Raw genomic sequence first — 18,714 nt, 5'->3', positions numbered from 1 at the left:
TTGAGGGCTCCTTTCCAACACACTAGATGTTATTTTGCAAGTGAGGAAATGTAGGCTGAGGGAGGTTAAGGGGTTACCCAAGGCAAATTATTTCCCCTTTACCACAGAACTCTGCCCACTTAAGGAGGGCATCAGCTTTTATTAAGCTTCATACATTAAAAAAGTCCTGTTAGATTCTCATCATAGGATAACTGGTTCCTGCTGGCCTTATATTTGCATAACTAAAGGGACATCCTAAGACCACCTCTAGGAGGGCTTAGATGCACCTTACCAAGCATCATGATATTATATTATGTTACCTCATAAAATTATGGCCAACTGTCTAATTATCTTAAGAAGATTAGATATTGGAGGATTGAAACCCATGGTCTTATTTTAACATTTTTATTTGTTTATTTATTCATTCATTTTTGGCTGTGCTGGGTCTTTATTGCTGTGTGGGTTTTTCTTTAGCTGCAGTTAGAGGGGGCTACTCTCCAGGGACTGTATGTGGGATTTTCATTGTGGTGGCTTCTCTCGCTGAGGAGGACAGGCTCTAAGGTGGCCAGGCTTCAATAGTTGTGGCTCCTGGGTTCTAGAGCACAGGCTCAGTAGTTACGCTGCTTGGGCTTCTTTGCTCTGCAGCATGTGGGATCTCCACAGACCAGGGGTCAAATCCACCTCTTCTGTGTTAGCAGGCTGATTCTTTACCACTGAGCCGCTGGGGAAGCCCCTCCAGGCTTTATTCTAACAGATAAGTTCAACCTGTCTCCCCCGCTTTGGTAGCTTTTTCCCTGAATAGAACAATACACACTAGCTTGTGTTTCATCCCTATTATTATTCTCAACTCACCCTCATGTGCCTATTGTGGAATGCAAGGGGGAGGAAGCTGAGAAATAGGGAGGTGGAGTAATAAACAGTCTGTTTCATAAATGTCTGTGTAAGAGATTTCAGATCTCCTGTGCAGGGAAGTCTATCAGGTGTTTTCACACTTCAGCTCAGAGATGGTTCTGTGGCTGTAGAGCTGGCCTCATAGGGATTCTTCACCAACTTGGCACATCGAAAAATCATCACTACCAGGAAGAGAAGCAGGAGAACAACAAAGGCGATGGCAAAGCCTTTGTCTACGTCAACACTACTGGACGGGCTTGAGTCATCCATGGGAACACACGCCTCTTTACCCTAGTCCAGATTTGTCATATTCCTAGACAAAAGAGGATAAAACAAGTTTATTAGCTTATATTTGTATGTATGTATTTTTTAAAATTGGGGTATGTGTGTGTTAGTTGCTTAATCATGTCCAACTCTTTGTGACCCCCATGGACTGTAACCACCCCCCCCACCCTGCCCCAGGCTCTTCTGTGCATGGGATTTTCCAGGCAAGGATACTGGAGTGGGTTGCCATTTCCTTCTCCAGGGGATCTTCCCGACCCAGGGATTGAACCCAGGTCTCCTGCACTGCAGTTGGATGCTTTACCATCTGAGCTACTAGGGGAGCCCTAGAAGCTTGGGGTAATAGTTGCTTTATAATGTTGTGTTGGTTTCTGCTGTACAACGAAGTGAATCAGTCAACCCACTCCAGCATTTCTTGCCTGAAAAATTCCATGGACAGAGGAGCCTGGTGGGCTACAATCCATGGGGTTTTGAAGAGTAAGGCAGGACTGAGCTCTGCATTGCACTGTGTATCCCCTCCCTCTTGGACCTCCCTTCCATTGCCCCTCAACCCCCATCCCACCCCTCTAGGTCATTACAGAGCACCAAGCTGAGTTCCCTGTGTCATACTGCAGGTTTCCACTAGCTATCTATTTTGCACATGATACTGTATATGTGTCAATACCAATCTCCCAACCCAACGCACCCTTCTATGTATGTATTTTCTTAACACTGTTATGTTGAAACCAAAGAGGGGTTCCAAAATAATTAGCAAGATTTATTTAAGAGATACTCATGAAACTGATAGGGCTTCCTTTCCTGGTGGCTCAGACAGTAAACAATCTGCCTGTGATCTGGGAGAGCCGGGTTTCATCCTTGGAGCAGGGAATCTACCCACTCACGTATTCTTGCCTGGAGAACTCCAAGGATAGAGGAGCCTGGAGAGCTACAGTCCATAGTGTCGCAAAGAGTTGGACATGACTGAGCGACAAACACACACACATTCATACACACATGACACTGATGACATTAGTATAGGTGACCTTCAAGATATCAGCATATGAAAAAGTAGGTGAAATACTCCAAGGCAAGACATGAAAAATATCTGTAACTCAGAAAACAACTGGGGCTTCCTTGCTCTGTTAAATCCCAGTACAATTATCTTGAACACCCCAATTCTGTGTTAAGTGCAAACCGTTTTCTAATATTTTTTCAAATTCTGAGTACTTACTGTAATTAATTTATTGTGTCTTAACTTACTAGGTATGAACAAAAAATTGTTTTATTTTTTCTAATCACTATGTTTGTGCTGTCATTCCTATCTCTTAACAAAAAATCAGGTACATCCCAGAAGCGATCAATTTCAGTTATTAAGTCCACTATCAAAACAATACTGAAAAGAAAGTCAGAGGACTCTCTCTTCTTAATTTAAAAACTCACCATAAAGCTATAGTCATTAAGATAGTGTAGTATTGGCATAAGAATAGACATACACATCAATGGAATAGAATTGAGAGTACAGAAATAAACATGTATGTATTGTCAACTGATTTTTGAGAAGAGGGTCAACACCATTCAATAAGGAAAGAAAACAAATGGTACTTTGGAGACTGGATGTGCCTGTGTGCTCCATCACTTCAGTCGTCTCTGATTCTTTGTGACCCTATGGATTGTAAGCCGCTAGGCTCTTCTTTCCACGGGATTCTCCAGGCAAAATATTGGAGTGGGTTGCCATGCCCTCCTCCAGGGGATCTTCCTGACTCAGGGATTGAACCCACCTCTCCTGTGTCTCCTGCATTGCAGGGGAATTCTTTACCCACTGAGCCCTACCCGGGAAGCCTGGAAAACTAGATAGTCATATGCAAAAGATTGAAGTTAGACCCTTACTTCACACCATATATAAATATTAACTCAAAATAGACCAAAGACCCCAATGTAAGAGCTAAAACTATAAAATTCAGAAAAAAAGGAATAAATTTTCATAACACTGGATTTGGTAAAGGATTTTTAGATATGACAGCAGTAAGAGAAAAAAAGATAAATTGGACTTCTTCAAATTTAAAACTCTTGAGCTTCAAAGGACACAATCGAGAAAGTGAAAAAAAACCCCACACAATGGGAAAAAATGTTTGAAAATCTTATATCTGATAAGAGATTTGTATTTGGAATATCTAAAGTATTTGTACAACTAAATAATAGGAAGACAAATAACTCAATTAAAAATTAGACAAAGGATCTGAATAGATATTTCTCTAAGGAAGATTTACAAATGGCCAATAAGCACATGAAAAGATGCTCAACATCATAGTCATGAGGAATTACTAAAGAACAGGCATAAGGTTTCATTGAAGTAAGAGGAATAAGCTCTAGATATCTTCTGTATGACATTGTATGTATAGTTAATGATAATCTATTGTACACTTAATTCTTTGGCAATGCCAAAGAATGCTCAGACCACCACAAAATTGTACTCATTTCACAGGCTAGCAAATTAATGCTCAAAATTCTCCAAGCTAGGATTCAACAGTACGTGAACCATGAACTTCCAGGTGTTCAAGCTGGATTTAGAAAATGCAGAGGAACCAGAGATCAAACTGCCAACATTGACTAGATCATTGAAAAAGTGAGAGAGTTCTAGAAAAACATCTACTTCTGCTTCATTGACTATGCCAAAGCCCTTGATTGTGTGGATCACAACGAACTGTGGAAAATTCTTAAAGAGATGGGAATACCAGACCACCTGACCTGCCTCCTGAGAAATCTGTATGCAGGTCAAGAAGCAAGAGTTAGAACTGGACATGGAACAACAGACTTGTTCCAGATTGGGAAAGGAGTATGTCAAGGCTGTATATTGTCACCCTGCTTATTTAACTTCTATGCAGAGTACATCATGAGAAATGCTGGACTGGAAGAAGCACAAGCTGGAATCAAGATTGCTGGGAGAAATATCAATAACTTAGATATGCAGATGACACCATCCTTACGGAAGAAAGTGAAGAAGAACTAAAGAGGCTCTTGATGAACGTGAAAGAGGAGGGTGAAAAAGTTGGCTTAAACTCAGCATTCAGAAAACTAAGATCATGGCATCTGGTCCCATCACTTCATGGCAAATAGAAGGGGAAACAATGAAAACAGTGACAGACTTTATTTTGGGGGGCTCCAAAATCAATGGATGGTGACTGCAGCCATGAAATTAAAAGACGCTTACTCCTAGGAAGAAAAGTTATGACCAACCTAAACAGCATATTAAAAAGCAGAGACATTACTTTGCCTACAAAGGTCTGTCTAGTCAGAACTATGGTTTTTCTGGTAATATGTATGGATGTGAGAGTTGGACTATAAAGAAAGCTGAGCACCGAAGAATTGATGCTTTTGAACTGTGGTGCTGGACAAGACTCTTGAGAGTCCCTTGGACAGCAAGGAGATCCAACCAGTCTATCCTAAGGAAATCAGTCCTGAATAGTCATTGGAAGGACTGATGCTGAAGCTAAAGCTCCAATACTTTGGCCACCTGGTGCAAAGAGCTGACTCATTTGAAAAGACCCTGATGCTGGGAAAGATTGAAGGCAGGAGGAGAAGGGGACGACAGAGGATGAGGTGGTTGGATGGCATCACCGACTCAATGGACATGAATTTGAGTAAACTCCGGGAGTTGGTGATGAACAGGGAAGCCTGGCATGCTGAAGTCCATGGGGTTGCAAAAAGCTGGACACAACTGAGCGACTGAACTGAACTGATTTTACACTTAAAAATTTGTTAAGAAGGTAGATCTCACATTAGGTGTTCTAGCTGTAATAAAATAAAATTTGGAAAAAGAAAGAAAAGAAATTGGCTAAAGCAGCCTGTGGCAGTAGAAAAGAAGGCAGAGTTGAGATTGTATTGAATGAGGGGGATTTTACAAATATATTTATTTTTTTATCATTTATTTATTTGGCTGGGTCTTAGTTGTGGCATGTGGGATCTAATTCTCTGCTTGGGGTTCAAACCTGGGCTCCCTGCATTGGGAGCTTGAAGTTCATAGCCACTGGACCACCAGGGAAGTCCCGAGGGGAATTTTTTTCTTTCTCTTGAGGACCAGGTATGGACTACAGATAGAGACCAGCCTTAGGGGGTCACAAAAAGAGGATCTAAGCCGAGAGGGCTTCCTGCTAGGATGAGGTTACCTTAATAGAAAATGGCTGGAGGTGAACTTGGATTCAGCATTATAATGACCAGTCAGAGTAGAAATATTGACCTGAAGGGATCTACAGTTAGATAACCCTAGTGGAGAATTTCTGAGGAGCTCATGAAAAAGGAGAGAAAGAGCCCTAAACAACATCCAAGCCTAGAGAGAAAAAAAAAATGCCAATAGATTTGTTTTGAAAAATGGTTTGGATCTTTAGGAGAGATGTGCCTGCGTGCTTGTTGTTGTTCAGTTGCTTAGTTGTGTCCAACTCTTTGTGACCCCTTGGACTTCAGCATACCAGGCTTCCCTGTCCATCACCATCTCCCGGAGCTTGCTCAAACTCATGTCCATTGAGTCAGTGAGGCCATCCAAACAACTTGCCCTCTGTCGCCCCCTTCTCCTCTTGCCTTCAGTCTTTCCCAGTATCAAGGTCTTTTCCGAGTTGGGTCTTTGCATCAAGTGGCTAAAGTATTGGAGCTTCAGCTTCAGCATCAATCCTTCTTCCAATGAATATTCAGGGCTGATTTCCTTTAGGATGGACTGGTTTGATCTCCTTGCAGTTCAAGGGACTCTCAAGAGTCTTCTCCAACACCACAGCTCAAAAGCGTCAATTCTTTGGCATTTAGCCTTCTTTATGGTTCAACTCTCACATCCATACATGACTACTGAAGAGCCATAACTTGGATTATATGGACCTTTGTTGGCAAAGTAATGTCTCTGTTTTTTAATAGCTGTCTAGGTTTTTCATAGCTTTTCCTCCAAGGAGCAAGCGTGAGTGCTAAGTTGCTTCAGTTCTGTCCAATTCTTTGTGACCCTTTGGGCTGTAGCCCGTCAAGCTCTTCTGTCCATGGGGTTTTTCAGGCAAGAATACCGGAGTGTGTTGCCATGCTCTCTTCTAGGGGATCTTCCTGACCCAGGGATCAAACCGTTGTCTCCTATGTTTCCTGCGTTGGCAGGTGGGTCATTTACCACTAACAACACCTGGGAAGTCATTGGAGAGATGTAGAGAAAGCTAAAATACTGTTTTTGTTTTGCTTTGACTGCACCAGACATCATGTGGCCTTTTAGTTCCCCAACGAGGGATCAAACCTGTGCTCCCTGCAGTGGAAATGTGGAGTCTTACCTACTGGACTACCAGGGAAGTCCTAAAATATTGTTTTGTAAAAGATTAGCTGGGGACTTCCCTGGTGGTGCCATAGACAAGAGTCTGCCTGACAATGCGGGAAATGTGGGTTTATTCCCTGGTGTGGGAAGATTCCACAAGCCCTGGAGCAACTGCATTCATATGCCACAACTGCTGAACCCTGGTTCTAGAGCCCATGAGCTGCAACTACTGAGCCACAACTACTGAAGCACAAGTATCTTACAGCCCGTGCTCTGCAACAAGAGAAGCGACTGTAATGAGAAGCCTGCACGCTACGATGAAGAGCATAGCTCCTTCTCCCCGCAACTAGAGGGCCCATGAAAAGCAATGATGACCCAGCACAGCCAAAAGTAAATAAATTTTAAAAATTAAAAATAAATTAGTTGGCATGGTGAGAAGCTAAATTGCTCCGTGAAATAGTTTCAAGAATTGTGTTCATAATGGGCAGAGCTGTACGTTGGCAGAGAATTGTAAGTTGTTGTTGTTCAGTTGCTCAGTCATGTCTGACTCTTTGCAACCCCATGGGCTGCAGCACGCCAGTCTTCCCTGTCCTTCACCATCTCCTGGAGCTTGCTCAAACTCATGTCCATTGAGTCAGTGATGCCATCCAACTAGCTGGTCCTCTGTCGTCCCCTGACGACGAGAGACAAACTAATCTGGTAGCAGGAAAATGTGGGAAAATTGGTAGATATTTGTACCATTTTAAGATATACATCTCACTTATATATGTATTACATTCTTCATGTGTCATCCTTTCTACGGTGCTCTTTCAGAGCAAGGACATGTGTATTTTTGTGTTCCACATTTCAGTGGCTTATCACTAGGTGGTGCTAGTGGTAAAGAACCTGCCTGCAGGCGACATAGAGTCTTGGGTCTGATCCTTGGGTCAGGAAGATCCCCTGGAGGAGGGCATGGCAATCCACTCCAGTATTCTTGCCTGGACAGAGGAGCCTGGTTGGCTACAGTCCATGGGTTGCAGAGCTGGACACGACTGAAGCGACTTAGCACATATCACTCTACCTCTGTTAATATCCTTTTGGGCCTACTTCCAAAACATGTCTCAAATCCATTCCCTTTTCTTTACCCCTAAGGCCACCATTGTGCTCTAGGCCATCAAATGCCAAACACCCGCAAATACTTTCTGATTTTCTGAAACCATTCTTATTCTCCTCCAAACCGCAAAGCAATCTTTAGTAAGTGTAATTAAATCAGTCTTCTGATTAAAATATTCCAGCTTCTTCCTACTGTCTTCAGTGCATTACCAAGGCTGTCCACGATGTTGTCTGACCTTGTTTCTTGCCACTCTTCCTTGTACATTTTTTACCCAGCAGTGCTGGACTTGTCACAGTTCTATGAGTTTTGCATGATTCTCCTTTGCCTCCAGGCTTTTTCCATGAACACTATCTTTGCATGACTCCTATCCTTCTATATTCAACTTTTAGGCCTTAGCTTAAATGTCAATTTCCTAGGGAGATATTCTAGTAACAGTCACTATAGTTTATTTCGATTACTTTAATTTCTGTCTCTTCTGATAAAATAGTAATTCTACATGAGACTAAGGACCCTATGTAATTTGTTTTTATCCTAAAAGTCTGGGATATATTAGATGTTCAACAAGTATCTGTTCAATGAATAATTTAGTACTATACTTTGCAAAAGTGAGCATGTAAAAATGTTGGTTGAATGAATGAATGACTTTGAGAATGTGGCATTGAAAGGAGAAGACTGTTGCTGATCTTAAAAGAATAGTGGTAGCAGAGTGATAAAGAAGGAGTCCAGACTTTCGTGGATTAAACAACAAAAGGCAGTGAGGAAATGAAGACACCAAGATTTTAAATCATTTATGAGGAGTTAACTAGGAAAGAAAGAAGTAGAATAGCAGCTAAAAGCCTAATGCAGAATCAAACAAGGGATTCCTTTTCAAAGGCAGAATAGAAAGGTATCAGGTAGGATGTGTTTGGTTGCAAGTGACAGAAAAGTCCACTTAAGTGAGATTAAACAATACATGAAATTTATTGACTTATGAGACTAACGTCCAGAGTAAGGATAACTTTATAAGTAGGGCTTGATCCAGAGAGTGGAGGTGTTTTCATGGTTTTGCCTTTATGTATCTACCTTTCTTCTACACTGGGGTTCCCTGATGCCTCAGCTGGTAAGGAATCTACCTGCAATGCAGGAGACCTAGGTTCGATCCCTGGGTTGGGAAGATTCCCTGGAGAAGGGAACAGGTACCCACTCCAGTATTCTGGCCTGGAGAATTCCAGGGCCAGAATATACAGTCCATGGGGTTGCAAAGAGTTGGGATACAACTGAGTGACTTTCACTTTCATTGATTTTATACCCGGATCAGCTTCCCTATGGTAGCAAGAATGGCTACAGAAAATCCGGACTTCACATATTCCCTCTTCATATTATCTCCTCCTCAATTCCAGAGGGAGAAAGAACAATTTTATATCAGTCAGGATTCTTCTTTGCAAGTAATGAAACTTACTTAAGCAAGAGCTTCCCTGGTGGCTGAGATAGTAAAAGAATCTGCCTGGAATGCAGGATACCCGGGTTCAATCCCTGGGTTGAGAAGATCCCCTGGAGAAGGAAATGGCAACCCACTCTAGTATTCTTGCCTGGAGAATCCCATGGACAGAGGAACTTCGTGGGCTGCAGTTCATGGGGTTGTGAAGTGTCAGACAGGACTGACCAACTTTCACTTACTTAAGAACAAAAGGTATTTATTATAAAGAGACCAGGTGACTTCCAGAATCAAGGAGAAGGAGAATTGGTTCCATAAAACAGGGAGAAACCAAGGGAGGCCAGGCACTGGGAATCATAACCAAGGTCAGCACAGGAAAAGTCTAGTTAAGGCACCGTTGGCGCTGGACACTAGCCACTACCACCGGACACTGCTGTTGCTGAGGACTGCTGCTACTGTCATCGGATACTGCTGTCCCTGCCATGCCTGAATTATAAATTGTGTCATCTTTGTGTCACTTGATATTCCAGACTCTGGCTGGAGCATCCGACTGGTCAAGGCTGAGTCACGCACCAGCACCTTAGCCACCGTGGGGATAGGAGAGGGAATATTCATTATTTCTAGGCACTGTAGTAAAAATGAAGTTCTGTCTCTCATACACTCGCAGAAAGGAGCATTTCTCTCAAATAAGAAGGAGTTTTGGATGTTGAGCAGACACAAAATGCCAAACATTTATTTTTTGGTCTTGGTCCCAATCCATCTATATGCTGTTCCTAAGAGATTCACCTAAAATTTAAAGACATGGAAAGACTGGAAGTAAAAGGTGTACGAGGTAAATACTCACCAAAATAAAATTGAGGTGCTGTATTAATATCAGACAAAATAGACCTTAAGACCAGAAGCATTATTAGGGATACAGAGGATTCACAGATTATAATGAAGAGCGAAATTCAGTAGGAAGATGTTAGAGTTCTAAATTGTATGTACCTAATAAAATAGTCTCAGGATAAATAAACAATAGGACTACAGGGAGAAATTGATAAAAATTGCCATTATAGTGGATAATCAAAATATTCTTCTCAATCATTGATAAGTCAGCTAGACAGAAATTGGTGAAATACAGAGTATTTGCTTGATATGGTGAACAAGCTTGATTCATAGAACATGCATCCAACACTTTGCAAATTCGTACTTTTCCATATATTTTAAAATCTCATTTGAGTTGGTTGGGTTTGAGGTTTAATTTTTGGTCATGTGAAACTAAAAATATCCTAATTCCATTTATTAAATGTCTTTCGCTGAAAATAGCTAGAATGGTTTCTGGTCTCTGCAAATAAGCCTTGATGTATATAGATATCATGCTGAGTTTATCCCAGAAGTAGAAACATGCTATGTATGTAAGTCATATGAATACCACAGTTGTTGCAGCAAAAGCATTTGATAAATTTCAATACTAAAAAAACACCTATATTAATATTCTTAGCAAAATAGGGGTAGAAAAGAATACTTTTAACCCAATTAAGGGTATTAACAAAAAACGTAGAGCAAACATCCAGATAATGGTGAAAAGTTGAAATATTTTCCTCTTAAAATCAGGAACAAGACAAAGAGGTTCATTACCTTCAATTTATTCAACGTCATTCTGGAGGTTCTAATCAGTTCAGTAAAATAAGATAAAGAAAGAAAAAAACAAGGATTTAAAAAGAAGAAACAAAAATGTTCATTATTCACTGATATTATTTCCTACAGAATAGTCTACAGAAAATATGAGAAATAAGTAGTTTAGCAAGGTGTATGGATGAGATACACAAGTCAGTTACATATGTAAATGCCAGTAACAAACAATAAGCAAATGTAATTTTTAAAAGACCATTTAATTTTAAAAGGGTCATTGGGAACTCCTTAGTGGTCCAGTAGTTAAGACTCAGATCTTTCCCTGCTGTGGTCCTGGTTCAACTACTGGTCAGGGAAGTAAGATCCTGCAAGCCATGTGGCACCACCAAAAAAAAAAGGGGGGGCATTATTTACAGTAGCATAAAAATATATAACAAACCTAGACAGCATATTAAAAATCTGAGACAACACTTTACTGACAAAGCTTCGTATAGTTAAAGGTATGGTTTTTCCACTAGTCATGTATGGATGTAAGAATTGGGCCATAAAGAAGGCTGAGCACCAAAGAATTGATGATTTTGAACTGTGGTGTTGGAGAAGACTTTTAAGAGTCCCTTGGACTCCAAGGAAATCAAACCAGTCAATCTTAAAGGATATCAACCCTGAATATTCACTGGAAGGACTGATGCTGAAGTTGAAGCTCCAATACTTTGGCCACCTGATGCGAAGAGTCAATTCACTGGGAAAGATCCTGATGTTGGGAAAGGCTGAAGGCAAGAGGAGAAGGAGGCAACAGAGGATAAGATGGTTGGATGGCATCACTGACTCAGTGGACACATGAGTTTGAGACAACTCAGGGAGATAGTGAGGGATGGGTAAGTCTGGCATGCTGCAGTTCTTGGGGCTGCAAAGAGTTGGACACAACATAGTAACTGAACAAAGTGAATAGAGAGATACCCGATATTTATGAATTTCACATGATTAAGTTGTTAATTCTCCTCAAATTTACTTATAGAGGCCATATAACTCCAACAAAATTCCATCAAGGTTTTTGAGAAAACTGACAAACTGTTTTTCTTAAGTGTACATGGGAGCCCACAGGTACAAGAATTAGAAAGGCATTCTGAAGAGAAAGAATATGGTGGAGAGATTCCCCATATCAGTTATTAAGGTTTATTACAGAGCTATAGTATTTTTGACAGAGGGATATACGTGCAGGTATAGATAATAGACCATTTGAAGAGACTAGAAAGCCCAGAAACAAACTGCACATTTAGGGATACTTATAGTGGAATGTGCACTGTTGACAGAAAAAGAATGGCCTGTTTAATAATGGATACTGGAAAATAAGATATCCATTAAAAAAACCCACATCTATAGTTAAATGTCACGTGAAGTGAAGTCGCTCAGTAGTGTCAGACTCTTTGTGACCCCGTGGACGGTAGCCCGCCAGGCTCCTCTGTCCATGGGATTCTCCAGGCAAGAATACTGGAGTGGGTTGACCATTTCCTTCTCCAGGGGATCTTCCCAACCCAGGGATCGAACCCGGGTCTCCCGCATGGCAGGCAGATGCTTTATCCTCTGAGCCAGATGTGAAGAGCAAACTTTAAAACCTTTAGGACTTCCTTGGTGGCACACTGGATAAGAATCCGTCAGCCAGTGCAGGGGGCATGAGTTCAGTCCCTGGTCTGGGAAGGTTCTACATGTGGTGGAGCAACTGCGCTCACGGGCCACGCTACTGAAGCCTGTGTGTCTAGAGTCTGTGCTCTGCAACAAGAGGAACCACTGCAGCGAGCAGCCCGCATACTGCAACCAGAGAGTAATCCCTGCTTGCTGCAATTAGAGGAAGTCCAAGCACAGCAGCAGCTAAAAGTAAGACGCATTTTTAACAACATCAACAACAACAAAAACCTTTGGAAGAAAATATAGACTGTTTTTATGACCTCAGGTTAGGAAAAGATCTCTTAAACAAGACACAAATAGTACAACATATATTTTAAAAAATGCTTGAGTTTAACTTTAAAATTAAGAACTCCTGATCAGTTCAGACACCATAAAGTAAGTAAAAATACAAACCACACCACAAATTTGGAGAAACATATTTCTAAAAAAGGGTTAGTATCCAAGTTAGCAAACTAAATCCTCCAACTGAATAAGTAAAGGACAAATAACTCAAGAGGAAAATTAGCAAAAGACATGAACTGGCATTAAAAAAAAAGAAACATGAAAGGTAAAAAGTACATGAAAAGGTGTTCAATTTCACTAGTAATCATTGACATTATTTTTTTATTCACTAGATTGGTAGACATTAAGAAGTCTGATAATACAAAGTGTTGGCAAGGATATAACTCATTCGAAGTTCTTATACACCCCCCATCAGTAATATCAGAGTACAGATTGATAAAAATCCCCTGTAGAAAATCATTTAGCATTATCTAGTAAAGTTGAACGTACATATTCACTACAACCCAACTCCCAAGTCCACTCCTGTGTATACACCAGGAAAATTAAAAGAAGATTGCTCCTGCAGTATTGTACACAAAAGCAAAAGTTGAACAGCTCGAATGACCACAGCCTGGAGAATTATCACATAAATCGTGGCATAGTCACAGCAAATACTATAAAGCAGTGAGAAAAATGAGTGAACAAACTAGAGTTGCATTCATTAACATGGGTGACTCTTAGAAATGTATTAGTGAGTGATAGAAACAAATTACAGAAAACAGCATACATTATGGAGAAGGCAATGGCACCCCACTCCAGTACTCTTGCCTGAAAAGTCCCACGGACAGAGGAGCCTGGTAGGCTGCAGTCCATGGGGTTGTGAAGAGTCGGACACGACTGAGCGACTTCACTTTCCACTTTCATGCATTGGAGAAAGAAATGGCAACCCACTCCAGTGTTCTTGCCTGGAGAATCCCAGGGACAGGGGAGCCTAGTGGGCTGCCATCTATGGGGTCACACAGAGTCGGACACAGCTGAAGCGACTTAGCAGCAGCAGCAGCAGCAGCAGCATACATTATTATATTATTTTTATAAATCTCAAAACAAAGCACTTTTTACACTAACAATACACTATTTAGGGATGCACACATATGTGATAAATTTACTTCTGAAAAAGCGAAGGAGGGAATTCCCTGGCAGTCCAGTGGTTAGGACTAGGTGCTTTCACTGTCTCCAACCGGGCATGTGGCCAAAAAAAGAAAAGGAAAAAGCCAAGGAGTGAGTGATATAGATTCATGGTAATGATTACTTCTGGGAGGGAGGCAGGCAGATGATCTAAAGGAAAGAACACTCAGGTAAATGCATTGGGATGGTTCAGTTATTATTGTATTTCATGACTAAAATATATTACATGTCTTCTTTTCAATGTATCAAGTACTATACACATTTTTGAGAAGTGGTGGGTTAAAGTATTTGGTTTGACTATCTTGCACTGCAAATATGCTACCAGAAATCAAAAAGTTCTGGATTTTCCTGGTGGTGCAGTGGTTAAGAATCAGCCTGCCACTGCAGGGGACATGCATTTGATCTCTGGTCTGGAAGGTTCCACATGCTGTGGAGCAACCAAGACCATGTGCCACAACTACTGAGCCCCTGTGCTGCAGCTACTGAAACCCCAGCATCTGGAGCCTGTGCTCCGCGAGAGAAGCCGCCACAATGAGAAGCCTGTGCACCGCAGCGAAGACTAGCCCCTGCTCACCGCAGCTAGAAACACTTCACATGCAGCAACAGAGACCCAGCACAGACAAAAAAAAAGAAAAAAAAAAAAGAAAGAAACAAAAAGTTCTTTGGAATCCAGCACCAGAGATCACTATGTGTTTGTGAGGGTGTCCTCTGAAGAACCAAAAAGGCAACAGTTTAGAGAGAACTCATTAGAAACGGTTGATTGTCCGTACAGTTCTTGGTTTTGGAAGGGCAAAGGGTGTTCCTTCTAGATAAGTCAACCCCCAGTGAGAACAATTCAATGGCGATCATGAAATATAATGTGGTACTGGAGAACATGGGTTCTGCAGTCAGTCCATCTGGATTTGGATCCTGGCTCTAACAAAGCTTGGTGATCCTAAGCAAGTTACTTAAATTTTCAGAACCTTGGTTTCTTTATCTGTAAAATGGGGATAATAATACAATAACCCTATGATGTAGATGCTAAGATTAAATAAATATGTAGAAGATAGTACGGTGCCTGGCACATAACAACTACTATGTAAGTGTTTACCATTATTACCCTCCCTGGATTTACTATGTTCCTCATTTCTTGCACCTTTTCTCTTGCTATGGAGTATCTGGAAGTCATTGCTGTTTTAATTTTTCACTTAAATGGAGTTATAGAGCAAGTTTTCCCATATTTCAGTTGTACAGTAGTGATAGTGTGTAACATCAACAGAAAGGGGAGGCTAAGAAGGTCCGCACTTCAAAGCACTGACAACTAACTACTCAGGGTCATATACAGTTCATTTGGTGCTGAGAATGTAATAGATATTCAGTGTATTATATGACTTGAAGAAAGGATTCCAATTTAAGCTTAGGCTGTGTGTTTCACAGAAATTAAGTGTCAAAACAAGCCTTTATGATGATTGGAAATGTGTCTTCCAGCCCCCTGGGTTATTTTTAAATTGAGACTTTCCTGGTGAAAAATTCATTCTAAGGGAAGAGCTAGCCTAGGTTCTAAGTTCAGCTAGAGTCAGAGAAGAGGTAAGATTCTGACAATACAATCTCTAAGAGGCAGTGTGTTTTGACACTGAGTTCACGCAAATGTCAGTCCAAGGATATGGGAGAGTCAAGAACTTCTTTATCATTGCTCTTGTTACTTTATTTTATCTACAGACTTGTGTGCTTTGGGAACTAGAGATTACAAACAGGTCCCTCTCTACCACTATACAAACTCTATTAACTTTCAATTTAACTTCAACTCATCCTTTACTGTTTAACAAATAAAGCACAAAAACTAGGACCCCTAGGCATAAAAAGATTTCTGTCTTTAGAAAACTTACAGTCTGATATGGGAGATAAGACATATCCATACAATTATGACAGGTACGAAATGATAAACACCAAAACAAAAAGTAGCAGGTCTCTCTGAAATTGTCTGCCTGACCCTTCCCCTCCTGTCCACTCATATGGCTATTAGGGGAGCTACCGTGCTCTGACACAGCCTCATCATGCTGGCTGCCTCAGTTCAGTGGTTGGGGGTAAGCATCCCAGCTGGGCCAAAGCTCTTCTCTTGAATTTTTGTAACTGGAATGGGAAATGCGTCCTGGCATTTACCAGCTATTTAATATGTACTTGCTGATAATTGAGTTGTAGTGAGAAGACCAATTTTATTGTATTTTTAGTACCTTGCCAGTGTCTTTATCCATTTGTATATACCTCAGATGTCATTTTCTAGATATATTTCTTTGATGTCATATATCTTCTCTTTAATGTTATATACCTTCTCTTTATTCATCAAAAAGGCCATATTCTCTAAAAAAATCCATATTATTTTAATCTGGTACTTAAATATCTCACTAGACCCTTTACAGTCTGGATAGTTTATTAATTTGCCAACTTCTCCTCTCAATAGCATTTCAAGAGACTTGTGTCTTTCCTATCATGTTCTGCTTATCACAGGTTCCTAGCTATGATTTTATATACTGTATAAACCATCTCCATTTTATAAAGTTAATGAGAAAAATAAACAAAAATATATACTTCTTGAATGTAAAGAAATCATTCCAAGGTAATCTGCTGATAAAATAATCCAAAGCAAAGAGTCAGGAAAATTTCACTGAAGAGACAAATACCAGTATTGAATTGAGGCCTGAGAATGAGTAGCCCCTGCTGGTTCAGACAGTAAAGAATCTGACCGCAATAAAGGAAACTCAGGTGTGATTACTGGGTCAGGAAGATCCCCTGGAACAGGTAATGGCAACCTGCACAAGTATTCTTGCCTGGGAAATCCCATGGACAGAGGAGCCTGGTGGGCTATAGTCCATGGGGTCATGGGCTCACAGAGAGTTGGACAAAGCTGAGCAACACACCCTTTTCAAGCTGATAGAGGTGCAGAAGGGGAGAAGCAGGAAAGGAGAAGAGAGGACAGTATAGTATGTTTGAGAAACAGTAAATGTTCAGTAAGTGCTTGAGATATATTCTCCCACTGAATAAGCAGCCTAGGCAAGTTCACCTGGGCCCTTGTATGGCACATTAAAGACTCTGGATTCAGCTTTGCAATCAGCGGGGAGTCATTAAAAAGCTTTTAAGCATGGGAATTACACCATTCGATGGTTGTTGTAGAAATATTAGACTGGCAGGAAGATGGAGGGTGCATGAGAGCAATTAACCTGAAGTCTTTCATTAATACGAACTTCTACAGGGCAAAAATCTGAAAGTTTTGTTTTTTTGTGTGATTTCTCACAGCATTGATTAGCATAGTGCCCACACCCAGGTGGCGCTAATGGTAAAGAACCCGTCTGCCAATGCAGGAGACATGAGAAACATGGGTTTGATCCCTGGATTGGGAAGACCCCTGGAGAAGGGAATGGCAACCCACTTTAGTATTCTTGCCTGGAAAATTCCAGGCAAGAATGGACAGAGAAGCCTGGCAGGCTATAGTCCATGGGGTTGCAAAGAGTCGGACATGACTGAAGCAACTTGGCATGCACACACCACACCTACAAGGAAATATTTGTTAACATGGAGACTCCAGTGTCAGAAGAACACTCTGCTTCTCTTGGGTGAAGAGAATGGATAGGATGACATATGTCTGGTTAACAAACTCAGCGAGAGTAAGATTAGTCATAGAAATCTTTCTACAAGTGATGACCAGGCTCAATTTGGAGTAAGGAAGGTACACTCCCAGTGAAGGAACAGTGATAGAGACAAGGAAACATGAGAACTTTTGTGGAACTACTGTTTATTTCAGTATGGTAGAGATCACAATACATAAAAATAAAAGGTATAAAGTTGTAGAATCTCACAGTTGGAAGGAACCTTTAAAAGTAACCTTGTTGCATTAGCCTTCTAGTCATTCTTGCAAAGCCCCTGGGAGTAGGGTGAATTTAGAGGTACTGGTGTGGCATGGTCAGGAAGCAGAAACAGGGGACTGAAGTTCAAGGGTAAAGAAGAGCAAGATCTTTTGAGTTAAGAGTCACCCAAGGATAACACTGTTGAAATCATAGGAGTAGATGAGATGGTCGAAGGAGAATTAGAAATAAGGGAATGTTAGCATTTATGGTGGAGGAAAGAGGTCAAGGAACCACAGATGGAATAGTTACAAGTAGAACTTGTAATAGTTACAAGAGATGAGAGAATTCCAGGCAGAGGACAGTTTGCAAACAACCTTGTATGCTTCAGAGAGATGGAAAATCTTCAATATTTGGAAATTGGAAAACATTATCTTGGATTCTCCTTCTCCTTTAATTGAATCTGAATTCCTGAACTTTGAATCAAAGGTCTCTTCAAACTTCTCACTCATAGCTGCCAAATTCCAATAAGTGAATTTTGCTTCTATTAGGCTTATATCTTTCCTCTCTCTTCCTTACAAAGTAAAATAGGGACTTCCCTGCTGGTCCAGTAGTTGAGAGTCTGTCTGCCAACACACGGGACACAGGTTCAATACCTGGTCTGGAAAGATTACACGTCAAGGGCGACTAAGCTTGGCACCACAACTACTGAAGCTCCCGTGCCCTAGAGCCTGAGCTCGGCAACAAGAGAAGCCGTCCCACTGAGAAGCTGGCATACCGCAACTAGAGAAAGCCCACGAGCAGCGGTGAAGACCCAGTGAAGACAAAAAAAAGTAAAATACATTCTTGCTGAAAAGAGAAAAGAAATAGGATGATAATGTTTTGGTTCTTGGGTCTTATTTTCAGATGTAAGGATCTGATCCAGGTTTTATTGGGCCTGAAGTTTATACAAATTGGAGATCTGTCGTTAAGAAAAGAACGTGGTTGTTTAGCCACTGGTGCTGCCTGTGTTAAGTCGCTTCAGTCGTGTTCAATTCTTTGCGACCCTAGACGGTAGCCTACCAGGCTCCTCTGTCTATGGGATTCTCCAGGCAAGAATACTGCAGTGGGTAGCCATTCTCTTCTCCAGGGGATCTTACCAACACGTGAGACCCACGTCTCTTATATCTCCTGCACCGGCAGGTGGGTTCTTTACCACTAGCGCCACCTGGGAAGCCCTGTTTAGTCGCTACAAGATTTTTAATACAAA

At 41.1% G+C, this 18,714-nt stretch overlaps 1 protein-coding gene across 1 annotated transcript; it reads right to left on the bottom strand.

Moving 5' to 3' along the window:
• Window positions 1–258: 258 nt before the first annotated feature.
• On the bottom strand, window positions 259–1,177 carry CTXND2 (cortexin domain containing 2). Its single transcript, XM_042251805.2, has one exon. It carries the CDS (start codon window positions 1,138–1,140, stop codon window positions 973–975), a length of 168 nt encoding a protein of 55 aa, XP_042107739.1. The 5' UTR covers window positions 1,141–1,177; the 3' UTR covers window positions 259–972.
• Between the last annotated feature and the right edge of the window lie 17,537 nt (window positions 1,178–18,714).

The sequence above is a fragment of the Ovis aries genome, chromosome 1, assembly GCF_016772045.2.
Source record: "Ovis aries strain OAR_USU_Benz2616 breed Rambouillet chromosome 1, ARS-UI_Ramb_v3.0, whole genome shotgun sequence".
Classification (NCBI taxonomy): Eukaryota; Metazoa; Chordata; class Mammalia; order Artiodactyla; family Bovidae; genus Ovis; species Ovis aries.
Note: the sequence above shows the minus strand (reverse complement) of the source record. Positions and strands in the feature narration are given on the sequence as shown.

What these genes read in the sequence shown, in the direction of transcription:
- CTXND2 (XM_042251805.2), bottom strand. Translation starts at nt 1,140, where the DNA reads ATGGATGACTCAAGCCCGTCCAGTAGTGTTGACGTAGACAAAGGCTTT.